General features: G+C 43.4%; 1 protein-coding gene across 2 annotated transcripts; it reads left to right on the forward strand.

The window, feature by feature from the left end:
• Window positions 1–1,246: 1,246 nt before the first annotated feature.
• On the forward strand, window positions 1,247–18,134 carry HDHD5 (haloacid dehalogenase like hydrolase domain containing 5). 2 transcript variants are annotated; one of them, XM_033162028.1, is made up of 8 exons: window positions 1,247–1,338; window positions 10,733–10,939; window positions 12,119–12,231; window positions 13,139–13,232; window positions 14,038–14,071; window positions 15,028–15,202; window positions 16,457–16,645; window positions 16,962–18,134. In XM_033162028.1, the coding sequence occupies exons 1-8, from the start codon at window positions 1,309–1,311 to the stop codon at window positions 17,320–17,322; spliced, it is 1,203 nt and encodes a 400-aa protein (XP_033017919.1). In that variant the 5' UTR covers window positions 1,247–1,308; the 3' UTR covers window positions 17,323–18,134. The 2 variants fall into 2 exon arrangements, with proteins under 2 accessions (XP_033017919.1, XP_033017918.1); XM_033162027.1 differs by lacking the exon at window positions 1,247–1,338 and adding an exon at window positions 8,142–8,325.
• The last annotated feature ends 1,279 nt before the right edge of the window (window positions 18,135–19,413 follow it).

Here is a 19,413-nt window from a genome sequence, read left to right on the forward strand (position 1 = left end):
CACATTGAGCTCAGTAGCCTTTACTTCTGAGTAGACCTGAATAGGATTGCATTGTAAAATAAAAATGATAAATTGCTGGTTGTTTAACTGGGAACACTTTATCACTCAATAGGTTTTAAAACACTCAATTTTATAATCTGATAAATGTTACCACTGCTAATTGTGAGCTATTTTGAAGTTTGCGACATAATCATCTACACAAATCTGTTCACACGCAAAAACTGCATCTAAATATTTCCCAGTGTGGATCTTCTTCTTCTTCTTCTTCTTCTTCTTCTTCTTCTTCTTCTTCTTCTTCTTCTTCTTCCAACATTTAATCCTTTTTAGGACTATTGCAACTATCACTGAGCAAAATCCAACAAAATCAACAAAAATAGCAGTGTTTTGACTTTGAAAAGAATATGACATACACATTTTGTTTACAGCAGTAATGGTCATTGCACAAATTTGTTCAAGAATTTTGGGATTTCAGGCCATGCAAGGAAGGAAATGCAAGCTACATGAGCAAATATAAATAGCCTTTTCCAAAATACAGAAACCTGCCTACATAATTAAGATATTTGGGATGGGAGCCTCTCTGTGTGCTGCCAACATCAGAGGTATGGTACAATTTGCAGAACAAAAGAGAGGGCCTTCTCAGTGGCTGTGTCCAGGCTCTGGAAACCTAGGGAAATCCATCTCTCTTTAATGGTGTTCCTCTGCCAGACAAAGACCTTCTTGTTTAGACAGGTCTCTGGCCTATTGTGTGGAGTATCTGTTCTTTCTACATGTTTCTGGTATATTTGTTTTTATTATCTTGTAGTTTGATTGCATTAAATTTTATGCTAGCTGCCATGGATGCATAGTGTGGAAAGGCAAGACAGAAATTTTAGTATTCATAAATAAATGAAGCAGTGCGCATTACACATATTTTTGAGGGGGAAATGTCAATGTGAATACACACATTCTAAAATCATAACTATGCTTACATCTGAAATTTAAATACTTGCTCCAAACCTGTGTTAGTAAACACCCGTTTCTTTGGCATAATAAGTAAGTTTATTACAAATTTATGCGTGTGAATGATGCTACAGTCAGCAAGCTGACAATCTGATGTTATGAGTTTTTGATACTACTTCTCCAAAAAAAAGCACTATGGGTATGTATGTAAGTCATTGTGGTAACTAATGCACATGATTGTTACACAAATAATCCTTCTTAAAAAAAACCAAACCCAAATCACTGTTCCATACAACCAATCAAAATGTGTTATGCAAATCAGCCAGGCAGGGCAAGAAGAGGAATGGCTGATTCACATCTCAGAATAGCATGGAAGGGGAGAGTGAGTTAGACCATAAGGTAAGATGGAGCTACAGCTTTAGTAGTATATATGTGGCAGTGGGCATGGAATTATGACGCAGTGGATCCACTAAAGTGGAAACAAAGCAGATGGGATTAGGTAAACTGAAGTAACTTTTTACTTAGTCTGTGATTGGTTCTGAGCTGCTGTCTCGGCATGTAAACAGTGTAATCTCAAGGCCCTTAAGGCAGGGAAATCAAACTTTTGTCACTGTAGAAATCCCCAGATCAAGAAAACAACTATATACCGCTTCTCTTTATAAGACAGGCAAGCAGAAAGTTTCCTTTGGTGGTAGGAAAATCACTGCTGGTGTGGACCAAGGCTCATCTAACTCCATTTCCATCAGTGGCAGGCCAAATTGTGTCTCCAGGCAGTGCACAAACAGGATATTGAGATCCTGCCTTCCCCACTTATTCACCCCTAGCACCTGTTCATTAGCAGCATGCTTCTTTGGAACACGGGGGTTCTATCGGCCATCGTTGCTACTAGATAAACCTATATTTGGTGGATTTCACTTAATCTTCTAAAAAGCCATCTAATCTAATGCCCATCACAAAACAGTGTGTTTGTACATAAAAGTTTCTTACACATAGCTATGGGGTAAGCAGATTCAATGGGAACGAAAAGAGCAGAGGTACAGGGGACCACAGAATACACTAAAACACCAAATAAAAAGCCATTGGAAAAGAAAACAATGTTGGGTGGGAACTCTGATCATTAATAATTTATTTGCATCAATCTCTTTCAGTGTGCACACATTTGAAGTTGCTCTCTGCCTTATAAACTGAGGTTGTGCTTGGCAGAGACAAACAAAAATTTGGGAAAGTGTTTATATTCATTTATTATTCATCAAATTCATCTCCCACCTTTTTTGTCCAAGGAGCTCAAGGTGGTGGGCATGGTTCTTCCCCTCCTTATTTAGTCCCCACAACAACCCCGTGAGGTAAGTTAGGCTGAGAGGCAGTAACCAGCCCAAGGTAACCCAGTGAGCTTCAAGTCTGAGTGGAGATTTGAACCCTGGTCTCCCAGGTCCTAGTCCAACACCCTAAGTACTACTACACACTGTCTCTCTATTACAGGCAGTGTGGCTCTTACATAATAATACCAGCTACTATACCTGAGCAAAATAGATTACTGAGTGGGTCACCACTGGTTACTTGAATGGGGTCTGTGACTCACCAAGTCTTACACACAATCCCATTTCTATGGGAACAACCAGTTCAGTGTCAGGGCTGCAGTGCCTTATGAGGTAACTCAGGAGTGGAAGAAGGGCTTTAAAGAGCCTACAATTTCTGGTTAAGAGTAACAAGGAAAGGGGAAAGGGTGGGGGACTGACTCTGCCCTTGCCTCTTTCTGTTTACTGTCACTCTACTTGATCTCTTTTTACTATATACAAAGTAGCTCGCTCCAGAGCTTCTTTCCTTACATTCCCTGATAATTAGTGAGTAATGCGGTAGTGTTGTTGTTTAATCCTGATTGTAAACTGTACAGTATTGGTTACTGTATTGACAGTTGGGGTGTAAACCTTGAAAATAAGTAACCAATAAATGATTGACCTTTCTGAAACCACAAATCACACTAAAGCAAGTCGCCCTGATCCTGCTGTAGATTTGGGAAACAAGTTATGTGTAATTGACTGTTGTGCTGCTTCATTTGCACCAAAAAGATACATCCAGCTATTGCCATAGGAATCAGCTGAGCATCATGATGGAGAGATGGCAAATACTTCCAGATTGACATTGGCAGTGCTTGTGGGCAGCTGCTTATGGGTGCAGTTTGTTCTTGCTGAATTGGAGCAGCTGTGCATGAATGTAACATAATGGAGGGAGAAACAGAGCAGGAACCGGTGTTTTCTCTTTTTATCCCAAATCTCAGAAGAATTGGAGGAATTAATTGAAAGCTGTTTCACCTATACACACCAATCTCAAGGAACTGCAGAAAATCTACCGGTATATAAAAATGAATTGTTGGTAGGTCTACATTTGTAACATTAGCAAGGAAAACATGGAATTATCCTTGGACCTGATCCAAAATCTCCAGCTGATGCAAAATGCTGTGGCTAGACTGTTGGTGGGGACACCTACTGCCAACGCATAACTCCGGTGCTTAAAAGTTTGCAGTGGCTGCTCACATGTTACCAGGCCAAGTTCAATGGTCTATTATTATTATTATTATTAATTTTCAAAACCCTTAACAATTTGGCTCCAGGATACCCCAAGGATTCTTTATTTCCCTGCCCAATCACTGAGATCTTCAGGGGAGTCTCTTTTAGAGGTCACCCATGGGTCAGAGGCATGACTCATATCTACCAGCAGCTGTGTATTGTGGTCCTGATTCTGTGGAACTCCATCTTAGGTGAATCAGATAGGTTCCCTCCATGTTGAACTTCAGGCACTTGCTTTTATTCACTGTATGTTTCTGTACTCCTAATGTACATCACTTAGAAATTAAGGATAACTGGCATTCAGAACCCCAATGATTTTAGTTGGAGTTAAGCATATGTTTTTTCATTGAAATCAATGGGTAGAAAAGAGCTTTTGTCTAGCCCACCTAAAGAGCACAATCTTCCACACACATACACCAACCTAACACACACCCAGCTCTCTGGCCCAATCTAAGAACTGGCATTCTATGTATGTGTATAATCAATTGGGTAAACAAAACTAGAATTGTGCCCATTAGCTGTTAGGAGATGGCCTTATGTGGGAGGGTTAGATTTAGTCTTCCTCTACCTTTCCTTCCATGCCAAACTCCTGACTGGTTGGGATCTTAGCGTCTTATAGAGCAGCATGACTACTACTTACATACTATCTCAACTTTAGCTGGATTGCCCTATTTGTTTTCATCGAGACAGACTTCTTTTCAGAACCAAAGATGCCATGCTTTGGGATAGTGAAATGTAGATTTGTTTTATGCGTTCCTTGTTTACATTTTGTCTGTATCTTTATGACGAAATGCTCAAAACTAAGCAAGGAAGACAGAACTGATTGATTGAACTTGCTAGCAACCACTTTTATTTCAGAACATTCCTGATGCATTGAAAAGGTACCTGTAGGTCTTTAAAGTTAGGGTTGCCATATTTCAAAAAGTGAAAATATGTTGAACTTTTTTTGGGGGGGCGACAACCAAATTTGTTGAGCTTTTTTTTACTTTCGCACAAATTTGTGGAGCTTTTAAGGCTACTTACTTTTAAGGAAATAAGACAAGCACATTTAAAGCTCATTCCCCCCCCCCCTCAAAGAATTCTGGACACTGTTATTTACCCTTCCCTGAGTTACACTTCCAAGCAATCCCTAACAAACTCCAATGTCCAGAATTCTGAGAGGGGGGAAATGTGCTTTGAACATGCTTTAAACGTATGTGTAGTGTGTACACAGCCCAAGTAGACTGGGTGAAATATATGGTTAATCCCCCACTCCCTACCTTCTGGTTCCCATCCTTTCTTCCATGAGAGATTACCATGTAATCCCACTTGGTTCCCAGCTACAGATGATTCCACTGTAGTGTAAAAATTTGGTCATGCAGAAGTGGAAACCACAGCACAATGGTTTGTGGGAACTGACACCCCTGACTCAGTGAAGTGTTGCTTCATTTGGATGTTTCTAGAATGCTGTGTGTCCTTTGCTATTTCTTTCTCCTCAAGGCACTTTGTCCCTGTTAGTCAATAATTTTGGAGCCCAGCAAGGTTGAGAGTTATATTGTCAAGTACACCCGCGGGGTTTTGCCAGCCATATTGTATTAAGCCACTCTACCGCGAGAATGGTGATCGCCTGACTGCTTATCTTCCTCGGCTGTGTTTTCAAAATGATATCTTGCCTCACTGGGTCAGGTTATTTTTGAAAATAAATAAATACAATCTCCTTTTCCCCAGCATTACTGGGAGGCAGTTCTGTGATCAGGTACAGAATGCCCATGATTTGTGAGAGCTCCTCCAAATGCAATCACTCTGCAGAGAATGATGCTCCTTCTCTCAGTGGCCCCGACCTCCATTACTGAGAAGGCTGAACTCCACATTAGTCATGTGGAGTAATGGGAATGAAATCAGCCTGACCCTTCTAGCATAGCATGAGCCCCCCACCCCCGGTTCTTCAGACATCAAAGGAGCCATTCCAGATCAGCATTTTAGGAGCCTCAGAGGAGAGTTACCCCATGCCAATTCCATTTCTTTTTATTGATGTGATCCATGGGCAGTAAATGCTCAAGACAGTGTGTGCTGAATTGAATGCTTCAGTAACAACAAGGAAAATATATGCACCTCAATAGGGTTACCAAGTCTTGGGCTGCATCTTAATTTAACAGTGTTTCCTAGTCTGAAGACCTGACATTGTGATGGTACTGGTGAAAGCCCCCCCCCCCCTTAATGGCTTGCAATAAAAGTAGAAATTTCTTACCATATATATTTCTTTCTTGAACATGGGTTGGGAACACTACCACCCCCCTTCATTCAAGGGGGGAAAAACTTTTGGAGGGGAGAGAAGAAGTGCCACTGGTGGGCAGAGCTTGCCCAAAACAAAGGTGGGCAGGAATAGAGGCAAAGGTGTGTAGACACTGCCTTTTCTCTTTTTCCGTCATTCCCTGTCCCCGCATATCCCTTTCTTTGCCACCCCCATGATATTCGGCAGAAGGCTACATGGAATTAAGCCAAGCTGAATGTGCTAACCACCACCCCTGTTCTAAATGAACTGGGATCAAATGACAGGTTGAAATAACCTTACTGTGGATAAGGAAGAAAGTAAGGATCAGAATTCTAGTTCAATTTGAGGTAGGAATTGGTTAATCTGTAACCCCTGGAGCTGGGAACCCTTCAGGTGTGAAATTAATCTACTTGGAAATTCTATATATTTTTTTGTAATCAGCATTGTTGTTGTTCAGTCGTTCAGTCGTGTCCGACTCTTCGTGACCCCATGGACCAGAGCACGCCAGGCACGCCTATCCTTCACCGCCTCTCGCAGTCTGGCCAAACTCATGCCAGTAGCTTCAAGAACACTGTCCAACCATCTCATCCTCTGTCGTCCCCTTCTCCTTGTGCCCTCCATCTTTCCCAACACAAATATGTATGTAATCAGCATATTTGTCCACAATTAAAACTTTTTAAACCAGGGCACTTTCCAGCCCAAAGTTAAGAAAGGTTTAAGTCTCTTTCATTTTAATCCTATGCATGTTTATTAAGAAGCAAATCCTACTTACTCCATAAAGAAACTTAAGTGGAACTCAATGGGGCTTACTTCTAAGTAGACAAGCATAGGATTGTACCATGAAACAGTTACATCACCGCTGCTGAAACGAACAGCATTTTTAAGGAGCTGGACTTTGTCCCCAGTTTACTAAATGTTTGACTGAAAAACACAGCACAATAGAACAGAGCACAATTATTATATACCTCTTAGCATTTTTGTTTTGGAATAAAAGCAGGCTTAAAGCCAAATAGCACCAGCAATGGGCTAATCTGAGCTGTTGTAATGGATAATTGGCTCATTGTTTTCCTGTAGTACAAAAGTGACCTCTTCTGGTAGTCTAGAAGAATACTGGAAATGAATGTCTGAAAACAGTGAGTCTGGTAGAGGTAAGACAAGAGTGCTTTCACATCAGCTTCTCCACGATATCATGGGAGACTTTGTGAAAAGCTTTACTGAAATCAAGTTACACTATGCCCACAGTATTCCCACAGTGCCCTTTTCTAAGTGCATACAGAATGACTGTTCAATTATATGTTCTTGCACCTTTCCTGGTAATTGATGACAAGCTGACCAGTCAATAGTTGTCTGGGCCTCCCCCCCCCCTTTTGAAGATGAGGACTTTTGCCTACCTTCTACCTGCAGGGTCCTCACCTGTTCTCTAATAATTCTCTGAGATTACATCCACAAGCTCCTTTAGTACCCTTGGGTGCAGCTCATCAGGCCCTGAAGATTTGAATTCATTTAGAGTACTGTAGCTAGGTATTCTTTTCCTATCTGGGCTGCTCCTCTCTCCTTGCATACTTTATTCTGTTACCACCAGGTTGGGCGCCGCTTTCCTTTTGGGTTAAGACATAGGCAATGTAGGTTTTGAGGAGTTCTGCCTTCTCTTGTCACCCAATAGCACTTTTCCAACTTCTCAATGCAAGGGACCTATTACTTGCTTATTTCTCTTGCTTTGAATATAGCTGAATAAACCTTTTAAAATCATTTTTAACTTCTCTTGCAAGCCTGCACTCATTCTGAGCTTTGGCCCACCTAACCTTCACCCTGCAACTGTTGGCTACTCCTATACTGTATACTCTTCCTTCCATCCTTTGTCAGATTAGATGGGAAAGCACCTATAGTTTGGGAACTCTCTGCCAGTTCAGGTAAAGCAGGCTGTGCTCTTTTCGCCACCTGCTAAAAACATCCTTGTTCAGACAAGCTCACCCAGATGATTGGAAAAGTTGCTACGAATTTGTAATCTATTTTAGTATTTTAACTTCTGTATGCTTTCAAAGTATGGTTTTGAAAAAATTCCATGATTTTAATGTTTTATCTTTTTTACGCTCAAGCAGTGTGATAAAACTGTTAAGAAATAAATAATGAATAAAATAAAAAGGCGCGCTGGAGCTCCTGCCCATCTACCAAGCGGCCACAGGCAAGGCTCCCCGCAGCCTCGGCGGACACAGCACGCGCCCCAGCGGCTCCTTCCGCGCCGGAACTGGGAACTGCACAGTAGTTCCTTCCACCTCCGACCCGGGTCCCATCTCTCACCGCCGTCCCATGTGACCGGCAGGCTTGGTGCTCCGATTGGCAGGGCGGAGGAAGCAAGGGGAGGAAGGCGGGAATTCGACCGTCGCCTTGATTGGAGGAGGCGCAGCAGCCGGAGCAGGCGTCGGCGGGCGGATGGCTGTGTGCTGCTCGCTCCATGTGAGCAGAGCGGCGCTGAGGGGATGGCTGCCTGCGGCGCGGAGGGGCGCCGCCAGCCGCCCCTGCAGGAGCAGCAGCCAAGGCCGTCCCGTGGGGAGAACCTGCGGGGCGCGGCAGGTGAGAGGGGACCCCCTCCCGACCTCCTGCCTGTGTGCGCGCGCGCGCCCTTCGGTGTCCTCCCGTCACCTTTCTCTTGTCTTGTGACACCCCCGGGAGGAGATCGAGCCGGGCAGCTGCGCCGGGCTTACCTGTCCCTTGGCCTGCCGAAGCCGCCTCTTCCGCACGCGCGTCTCCTGTACCCAAGCTGCCTTTGTTGCTGTTGTGCTGGGGACCTCAGCAGATGTGGAAGGCATAAGAAGAAAGAAGCGGCGGCGGGGGTGGTGGGGAAATACTAGTTTTAAGCATATGGCGGGGTTGTTTGTGCTGAGAACTCTCAGACCTTAGTGAAGAAAGTTGCCTAGTAAATAGCCAACCTACCTGTTCGATTTTCGATTCGTCAGCTGGTTTTTCCACGTTGACAAAAAGTTAAGAAGCCGCTCTTTCACGTATACTCTTCAGAGTGTTGCTTTACATCAGTGCAGCTCGCTGATAGCACATCTAAGTTGAAGCAGTGGACGAAGCAGCGTGGAGTGTTTTGATTGTGCTGATTATATGTCCCAATAAATCCCGAATAACTAGGCCTACATCTTCCCTCGTTAAATGCGATGGGTGCTACAGGTTAGCTGTGCGACAATGTGAGATCCAAACCTTGAAAACTTGCAAGTTAGGCTGCAAGCAGTGTGTTGGGTGTGAGGCTGCCTGTGAAGACTGCTTGCTGACTGAATTTCATATACGGTAACTCATCAGATCTCCAGTGCTTAATGAACTTCATTGTTTGTCAGTTTATCTACACGTATGGAACACGCCGGTGGTGCTGTGGGTTAAACCACAGAGCCTAGGGCTTGCTGATCAGAAGGTCGGCTGTTTGAATACCCGCGACAGGGTGAGCTCCCTGCTCCTGCCCACCTAGCAGTTTGAAAGCACATCAAAGTGCAAGTAGATAAATGGGTACCGCTCCGGCAGGAAGGTAAACGGCGTTTCCATGCGCTGCTCTGGTTTGCCAGAAGCAGCTTAGTCATGCTGGCCACATGACCCGGAAGCTGTACGCCGGCTCCCTTGGCCAGTAAAGTGAGATGAACGCCGCAACCCCAGTGTCGTTCGTGACTGGACTTAACTGTCAGCAGTCCCTTTACCTTTCCCTATGCAACTAAAGAGGCTAATTATTACCTTACAATAATTGCAAGGGACAGGACTTCCTTAGTGGTGGCTCTAGGTTATGGAATTCTCTGGTTGGTGCCTGCATTATTCACATTTAGGGAATTATTAAATGCTTTAAAAATTCACATGGGTCTTTGGTAGCCTCTGAATTTCTCTTGCTTGTTGCTCTGCTTGTTTGCAGATATTTTGGAATTTGAATTCTATGGAATGTAAATACAAGAAATAAAAGAAGCAAGCAAAACACAATTTACAGTCACACAGTACAGCACATTACAATTGCTATATGAGGCATAAAAATAATTAAGCTCACCAAGCCCATCTGTAATGTTCAAGTGGTCCATGGTGAAGAAAGTTTGTTTACCACTGCTATCGATGTTTGCCTGGGCTTGAGTAGAAGTGCATTTCTCTTCTTAACTTATGGTGTTCCTAATAATACTGTTCTTGTTAATAGCACATACAACTCCTGTAATACTTCCAGACTGGCAACATCAGCTATGAATTACCCTGATTTAAAGATGCTCTGCAGTTGTGTTTGTGTTCATAGTAGTTTGTGCATGTAGATGACCATTCTGTAAAATTCAGCTGCCATATTTGTTGACCTTGATATCACAGATGCCTCTTTCTCCATATGAGACCACTTGCCTATTAAGATAACCTTTGAGGGCCCTGTCTTGAGCAGTGTCCTTTCAGTGGTCGCCCTGCAGTTGCGGAATGATTTCCCTCAGGAGCTTATTATCCCTCTGCTTTAAGGTAGCCCTGTATAGGGAAGTTTTTAATGTGTGATGTTTTACTGTGGTTTTATAATTTGTTGGAAGCCTCCCAACAAATTTGTTGGAAGCTGGGGCAACGCAGTCATCTGGGCAGCCTATAAATAAATAAATAAATAAATAAATAAATAAATATTATTATTATAGTAGTAGTAGTAGTAGTAAAAAGTCAAGTAAAGCCTACTTTTTGGGGAAGGTCTTTGGGAGGTAATGACTACAGATTCTTGAGAATTTCCTGACATAAGATGGGTGTTGTTGTTGTATTACTTGTACATTTTAAAGCTTTTTATTATGTTTAAGCAATGTTCTTATATACTGTCTTGAGCATATAGTGAGGTGAGATTGAAATATGTTACATAAATAAATTATTGGAAAATGCCAACACAATCTCTTGTCTTATATTTCCTTGGGAAGAGATTGTCCTTTTGGAGGTATTATTGTTTGTTCCTCCTCACCCTTGTTATTCCTAAATAGCTTCATTGAATCTTTCTCCACTACAGACAACTTCTCCCTCCTTTGGGTTCCTCTTTGATATTGATGGAGTGCTTTTACGGGGCCGGCTAGTCATTCCTGCTGCTAAGAAGGCCTTCCAGAAACTAACAGATTCAAAAGGTCGGTTCCATGTGCCGGTTGCATTTGTAACCAATGCTGGAAACTGCTCTCGGAACAGCAAGGCTGAGGAACTGTCTGATGCACTTGGATTTAAGGTACTGAAGGCACCTGTGTTCTGTATTGGGTCACTGGCTGTTGGTGTGTCTAAATTGTGAGTCTATGATCACATGCATCTCCACCATACATTTAAAGCACTGTTATGCCACGTTAACAGCCATGGCTTTCCATAAACAATCCTAGGAATTGTAGTTTGTTAAGGCCTAAGGGTGCTGTAAATTATAACTCTGAGGCATCTCCTAATGCAGGCATCCCCAAACTCGGCCCTCCAGATGTTTTGGGACTACAATTCCCATCATCCCTGACCACTGGTCCTATTTGGGAATACCTGTCCTAATGCCTCCTAGCTCCCTTAACAAACTACAGTTCCCAGGATTCTTTGGGGAAAGCCATAACTTAAAGTGGTATAAGGTTGCTTTAATGTATGCTGTGACGTTACGGGATGTGACCCTGAATCTAGATTTTGTGGAGTATCCTCACAGAAAGAAAGTTTGTAGGGCTTAGAATCTTTCCACAAGTTGCTACCCATTTGTTAGAAGTCAGGCTTTACCTGACAAGGTGAATAGAAGTTTATTAAACAGAACATTTGTTTGGGTATGATCTTCTCTGGCTGTAAGTTCTTGGACAGAGGTTTTTTCCAGCCTGACTACCTTTAACACTGGGGTGGAGAGCCTGCTCACCCCTCCATGCTTGTCGCTTGATGACTATAACCTTCAGTGATGACTCTCATGTGTGAACCAGCAGACTGCAGATCATATGGGACACACGGAGCTTTCATGTTACTTGACATCACTTAGAAAGCTTTCTAATGAAGGCAAATCACACATTCATGCAATGTTAAATAATAAGGTGAGTGTCATTTTTGTGTGGACCTTACTTAGGGTTATGAATATGGATTGTGTGTGTTCTTGCACACTCATTGCATATAGGTTGTGTATGTTCTTGCACACTCATATTTCCAGTCCATTTTATTTTTATTGTGGACAAGCTTAAATATATTCTTCTTACATGTCCCTACCCAAGGTAACTTTCAAGAGATCATATTGGTATTTAATGTCTGAGAAGGATGACGGGTGTTGATGTTCCTGCCAGATTAATCTAGTGGTGTCACCTATGCTAGCGGCTTTGGCAGCTTAAAGGATAAAGGGCCTGGCATATGGAATACTGCATGTGGAAAGGGTAAGCTAACTGTCCTGCTGACCTCTCTCTTTTTTCAGGTTTCTCCCGAATGGGTGATCCTGTCCCACAGTCCTCTGCGTCTTTTCCATCAATTCCATGACAAATGTGTGCTTGTGTGTGGTCAGGGTCCTGTGGAGGAAAATGCCAGGGAGTATCCTTTGCTGCCTTCAGATTTATTCATTATTTAAATATTCCTTTCTCTTTCTTAGCAATGTGTTAAGAGCCAGTGTTGTGTGGTGGATTGACTGAGGAGACCTAGGTTTGAACCTTGTGAGGCTCACTTGGTGACCCTGGGCAAAAGCTTGTTTGTGCAGCTCAGCTGGGGATTGGGAAGGTTCCTGTTCCCCAGCTGAGTCAGTCCCAGTGTGAGCAGGCAGAGCATCAAAGCTCCTTTAACTGCGCTCCCCTCAGCTGAGTAGTTTCACAGAGTCCCCACCCTGCCATGGGAGCCAGTGCTGGGCTGTGAGCTCCTGGCTCCTGGCTCCTTTAACTGCTCAGCTGAGGTTAGGGCAGCTGCACACTCCTGAGTCGAGCAGTTTAAAGATGCAGAGGGATGAACAACCTGTATTGATGCCTCACTGATACAGCTTGTTTTTCACTGCATCGCATGAGGGCAGAGTGCAATGGCAGTTTCACTCAGCGCTCCTGAGTCCCTGTAGCAGCACTGCTGGAGGAAGGAACTCTAGTGTACGCTGCTAGCAGAGGGACTCAGGATTGGTGGTGGTTTTACCAGTGATATACAGGTGAGTGAAGCTGACATTGCGGTCTGTTCCTCATACTGTTCCTGGACAATATATCGATATATCACCCAGGCCTAGCACCACCTTAAGTTCATTGGAGGAAAGGTGGGTTATAAACGTAATAATAATAATAATAATATAGTGCTGTTTTTTGCTCTGCCTTTGACATTCTGATCCGGACAGGGAAGTGGTGAATCTATCAAGATATGATTGCTGCCCAACAGTAGGGATTTGGCGGGTTCCTGTTACTGAGTTCCTGGGTTAGTTATTAAGTCTGTAGACCTCTTGACAACTTTCTTCCTTAACCACTTGAAACAGCCTGGGATTCCATCACGTTGTTACCATTGAAGATGTGAGGAAGGCATTTCCCTTGCTGGATATGGTTGATCAAAGTCGGAGGCCAAAAGAGCTGGCAAGTATTAACCTGAGTATTGCAAAGCGTGACTGACATTTGTGTGGTGTGTCCCCTGGCAGAACTAAGTGTTCTCTTGCCTACTTTCAACTTTTCCATAGTTGCTCTGGTAGTAAAGTTCCTGTACAACAGGGGTGGAACACCTTTTTTAGCCCAAGGACCTCCGTTCCATCTAGGCCACATTCCTGGGGTCACAGGCCAGTGATAGGCAGGGCCAGATGCAGCAGTTGGCGAAGCAATTAATTTAAATATTACCTTTGTAGTTAGTTTCTTCACATACTCCTTTCCATCCTCCATCCAGGCAAATGAGTCATTACCAAGGGCACATTCCAGCCAGAAAGAAACACAAGGGCATGATTGGGTGGGGTATGTGCCTTGAGGAGAATCCCAAGAGGTACTTGGCACCCTAGCCCGAGCTTCTCCAGCTCTGTAGTATTACAAATACTTTACATAGTATCCCCACCAAGATCTCTCATGAAAACGGCAATATAGAACTCTCGTCGGTAGGATTTTCTTCCTGCGCAAAGTTGCCCTTTGCTCCATGTATGTTAGAAACCAAAGACGAATTCTACAAGGTTTCAAATTAGCAGAATAAAATGGTTGGGGGAAATTATTTTAAAGGTTTCGTATTTCTTTAAAAACTGGACACACATTTAATTTTGTTTTCCTTTTCCTAAAAACAAACACCTTATTATGTTACAGTTTGATAATATACCAAGTATCATTTAGCTCTTGAACAAACTTCACCCATTTTTTGACACTGCAATTTGACCAATATCTCTTCCCCTTCCCTCCCTTTTGACAGCCTCCTCCACCTGTTGACTTCCCCATCATAGAAGGTAAGTGCATTGTTTTCTTTCTGAGGAGTGTTTTATTGTGAGCTCAAGTGGGCTTTCTCTTGGCAGATGCACATTTTCAAACTGATGTGGAGTCAGGGGGCACCACAAGGCAGAGCAGGCAGGATGAAGAGATGCTTGACCCTTCATGTCTGCCAGTGCAAATTTTCCATCCCCAGGCTGCTTTTCCCCCTTAGCTAAGCTCATTTCCAGAACAATGTGCCATTGTTAGTTAGTTTGGTTAAATATATTTATCAACTTTAAAAAAGAAGAAATAATCTGGAATGTAAAGATGAGTAATTCTGCATATCCTAGAATCCACTGTATTGCAAAGGATAGTTAGCATGATGACTTTGATAATGCTTTCATGCTCCCCAGCTGTTGTTTTTATAGAAATAACACCAGGGGATGAAACAGAGTTGTCCCTTATAATGTGGAGTAGAGTTGTGAAGGCCTGGGGGGCGGGCGGGACAGAAAACGGGAGGGTCTGCAATATTTAGGGGGAATGTCTTCCCCCTCCATTTTTCTTGGCTTTCACATATCTAATGCAGACCCTTCTCTCTTTAGTCACGTCTATAGGAATATGTGGCAAATAAATGGAAGCCCCATCCAATTTGCCCCAAGTTTTATATGAGAGCTCCTTTGTAATGTTGATTAAGCTGTCCAGAATAGATCTTTCTGTAAGTCTATTTATATGAATTCTATACTGCTCAATATATAAAAATATCTCTAAGCGGTGTACAGAAAACTAAAGTGACAGCAGAAAACTTTAAAAAAAATTGCAAAAAAACAGCTAAAATGTCCTAGTCCTGGACCCAAGTAGATGGGGATAGGTTTGCAAAGGATGTTTACTCAGATGTAACCCTCTGTGAGTTAATTCCTATATGGGGTTATTATGTCATATGATGTACAAGCACATACTACTGTTTTGAAAATGTGCTGCCTTTGTCAATCTCTAGCTGTGATTCTGTTTGGGGAGCCAGTCAGGTGGGAGACCTGCCTGCAACTGATCATTGATGTACTCCTGAGCAATGGGAACCTAGGGGTAGAGCTGACTTCTGCGCCATACCCACATCTACCTATCCTCGCCTGCAACATGGATCTTTTGTGGATGGCAGAAGCCAAGATGCCAAGGTGATGTAAATGTTCTATTGAGATGTCTTGCTGGCATTCTGTATTGCCTCCCCACTCCCCCCTGTATTTGCAGGAAACCTCACTGGAGAATATGCTCCTTGCTCAGTTGCCTCGGATGAGCTTGATCAGGTGGAGGGAACCTTTGGCTATCCAGATGTTGTTGAACTACTATTCCCATCTTTCCCAGCAAGCGTGGTCAATTGCATTTTTATTGCTTCTTTCTTGTGTTGCATTTTATGATTGTATTGTATATAGCATTCTGTGGAATTAAAATTGTAGAACGATACAATGCAGTATAAGATATAAAAGAAGCAATAAAAATGGAGTTAAAGATCATATAGCATCTAGCACAGTCCATTACAACAGCTGTAACAGGCAGATAAACGATTAAGCGGTCCACCAAGACACAGTGATTTCCAAGTGGACGTGGGGGGTGGGTTAAAGTTTGGGAGCTGATGTTCTAGGTACATCACTTAAGTTGCTGCATTTAGCTTCCTGGCAGCTGGGTTGCTGCTACTTACCAAGGAGAGAGTTGAGGGGTGTGCTTGTGGGAAGGCTTGTGCAGTGCAAATGTGCCAGTAGGAGTGCAGGATTGACTCCTCCAGCGCCTTTGCATCGTTCCAACCTTCCTGCCAACTTGCCCCTCACCTTCCTGGTACACAACTACAACCCACTTGCCAAGAAGCTAAAAGCCATCGAGTGAGCCGCTTCTGTAAGAACATCTTATATAATTAAAACTGTTACTCTTTTTGCAGACTAAGAAAACTGACTATTTCTGGAAACCAAAAGGAACTGAGAAATTCTTAAGTGTAGAGTCTTGCTCCAATCCATATCAAGAGGTTCTAAATGTAACCTCATAATGGTCAAATTACTACAGGCTAGGCTTGCTTGGTTTTGTTTTGTATAATGCAAGAAAACTTTTTTGAAACCCCATTAACAATAAGAACACACTTTTAAAACTCTGGGGCCAGATTAACCAAATACTTCCCTCAACAAAGGGTAAGGAATTGGTGCAGCAGTCCATGGAGGACTTCCATAGCAGCAGAGCAGAGCAGTAACAAGGGGTGGTGCAAAAGCGATCATAGAATTCTGCAGTCATGTTTGTATTATTTGATTAAAGGACATACTTGAAGAATAGCCATCTTACCCACATTTCCTATTGGGTACTTTTATCCACTGAATTCACCCAGTGCTGCCACATGTTCCTAGGAGTATGCATGCTGACTTTTTGCACTTTTCTTTCTTTGTGGTCAGATTTGGCCATGGAACCTTTCTTGTGTGCTTGGAGAACATCTACAAGAAAATGACTGGCAAGGAGCTGAAGTATGAGGCCTTGATAGGCAAGCCCAGCACTGTCACCTACCGCTATGCTGAACATGTGATCAAGCAGCAGATGGAGAGTTGGGGCTGGACATCCCCTCTCCGCCAGCTGTATGCTATTGGGTAAGCAACTCTTCTTCCTTGAGCTTGGGAGAGGAAGACCTTGGCCACAGCAACTGCACATTGGCACGGAGCAGGATGAAAGATTCATATAACTTACCAAACTGTTTTCCCTGTTAAGGGGAGGCTAGAGTGTGATCCCTTTGCTGGCAAATGGGGGTCGGGGGGTACTGCATGGATGCTGTTACTAGATGGGAAGAAGACAGGTCTAAATTGTCAAAATTTAAGTACTGTACTGCCCAAATTTAACTACATAACCTTGACTCTCACCCTCTTTTCTCCTCCCTTGTCCTTTTCTCCTCCCTTGTCCTACTTACAGAGACAACCCAATGGCTGACATTTATGGTGCAAACCTCTACAACCGTTACCTCCAGGCTCAGGCTGAAGTAAGTGTTACTGCAATGGCAGCAGAGAGCGAGGAACATGTTGAGATGCAAAGAGATCACAGTGTGTCCATCACCTCTGCAGAGAGCTGCCAGTCCATACTGGTCTGCACTGGGGTCTACAATCCCCAGGGAGATGTGCCTGCTGATCACAACGAGAACATGTTGGAGACTGTGTTCCATGGGCACCGGGACTTCCATTTTGATCCAACCTTGGTGGAGGCCTCTCACGTTGTGCAAGATGTGAATGATGCTGTGGAGCTTGTCTTTGAGAAGGAGAACTGGAAACTGGAATGATAAGTCCAGTGTTGCCAGCATCTCACCTGGGGGCAGAAGGGCAGATCTGAGCACTGTCTTGTTCAACCCATGCCAAAGTAAAGGAAAGTTCTCCCAACTTTTTTTTTTGGTAGGGATTGCACCATTCTCCCAAATCTTTGTCGATATGGGCCTCTAGCACATTTGCCAACTTGAAATTCTGCATTGTTGCTAAAATGAGCATGGCCACAGAGCAGTCTTTGCCAACAAGGGTGCCACCCAGATGTTCTGAAATAACAGTTTCCATCACTGCTGACCATTGGCTGTGCTGGCTGGGGCTGGTGGAAGTTGTAGTCCAAAACATCTGGAAAGGACAGCTTAGGAAAGGCTGCCATGGAGAAGGCTGAAAGGGTCACTAACTTGCCCCACCCGTTTCACATCTGTGCAGCTTCCATGCTCTTTCCTATATCTACAACTGCTGTGTAATCCCAATTTTGTGGTGAAATGGGCTCCTCTGCCAAAGGCCAGTGTGTCTTAAATATCTCCACCCAATCCTATCTAATTAATTGTGACCCAGCATCATGAGGTCTGCTACGGTTTTTGGCTCTTGCTTATGTTCCAGATGCGCCTGAAGGTGCTTGAAAAGTTCAAAATATTAAATCTGTGTCTGAGTTGATTTTTGGCACATGATATGCCTGGAGGAATAGACCCTCTTGCCAGAGCAGGAAAGCTGCTTTGTTAAATACAAAATAGAAGCAGAATAGTTGCAGTACTGACTAAATCTCACTCTCCTGGCTATTTCACAACTTCTTTGACTAGTTGTTCCTGAAATATAAATATTTACTTAGGCACTACCCCTTTTACTATTCCTGTGAGTGTTCCATGCCTTTGGTAGGCAGAGTTCTGATTGCAAACAAGGGTCCTTGACCTGAACCAGAATGGACTCTGGCATGCAGAGTTTGGAATACCAGATAATGAAAATTGGAGAAGAGATGGGGCAGGGGAGTTTTACCTAGTTGTAAAAGAAATGGCTTTAGCCTTCACAAACTGTCAAGGGCAAGACTGTGATCTGTGTGTTGTTGCTGTGTTTCCCTCTACCACCTTCTCACCGAAATAGCAGTCTTGATCTTCTCCAAACAGATCTTTCCCTTGCATTAATTTCATATGGTGTTTTAGCACCCTGCCCCAGGGCTGTTCGTTACTTAGAAATCATTAGCCTGGGTCCAGACATGCATGTGGCCTTGCCTGTACAGTGGTACCCCGGGTTACGTACTTAATCTGTTCCGGATTACAGTACGTAACCCGAAAAGGATGTAACCCAAACAATTCGTTCTGCACATGCGCAGACCGAAAAACCGTGAAAAACGCTCTGTGCATGTGCAAATAGTGCGCGCGTCGGGTTGCGCTTCCGGGTTAGCAGAGTTCGTAACCCGAAAAGTACGCAACCCGGAGCGTACGTAACCCGAGGTACGACTGTATATTGTTGCAGAGATGTGCATTCTTCAGCAGAAGATGCTTGTGCAGAAGCATGTTTCTCTGTGTACAACTGGGCTGAGGAACCTGTGGCGTGCCAGTTGTTGACATCAACATCCACCATCTCTACTCAGGCTGGCTAGGGCTCATGGGAGTCCAAAAACACCTGGAGGGCTGCAAATTCCCCAGAGTTTTGAACCTGTGCTATGTATGTCTCCAAACCTCTTTAATGCAGAATTTCCAGGCTACCCTTTGTGTAAGCCACATCCTGGAAACATCCCCATGTCCCATGTGCAAATGCAGAAGAGGCGATCCGTAGATTTTTGTACCACTGTAATTGGTGATGTGGGTAAATAGCAAGTTGGTCCTGTTCCACTTATGAATCTGGACACGTTCTAAGTTTCCTTTTTCTGTAGGACAGATTAATACTACTTTGTAGCGTGAGCAATAACCTTATTTTCTTATATTAATACAATTATTTGCCTGTGTTTTAAATAACTTTGTTATGATGATGAATCTGTGTTGCAGGGGTGGGCTTGGGCTCCAATTCCTGCTTCTCCTATACTACTTTCCAGTTGAACCATTTGTGCTTTCTGGAGATTGGTTGGCTTTAGCACATGGACAGTTTACATTTTAAGGTGAAAATGTCAGTCTCAAATC

Source organism: Lacerta agilis, chromosome 10 (assembly GCF_009819535.1).
Source record: "Lacerta agilis isolate rLacAgi1 chromosome 10, rLacAgi1.pri, whole genome shotgun sequence".
NCBI lineage: Eukaryota > Metazoa > Chordata > Lepidosauria > Squamata > Lacertidae > Lacerta > Lacerta agilis.

Bases quoted from the DNA above. Each gene is read 5' to 3' on its own strand.
- HDHD5 (XM_033162027.1), top strand. From the start codon at position 8,185: ATGGCTGTGTGCTGCTCGCTCCATGTGAGCAGAGCGGCGCTGAGGGGA. The intron at 8,326-10,732 runs GTGAGAGGGGAC...TCTCCACTACAG, and splicing joins GAACCTGCGGGGCGCGGCAG to ACAACTTCTCCCTCCTTTGG. The intron at 10,940-12,118 runs GTACTGAAGGCA...CTCTTTTTTCAG, and splicing joins CTGATGCACTTGGATTTAAG to GTTTCTCCCGAATGGGTGAT.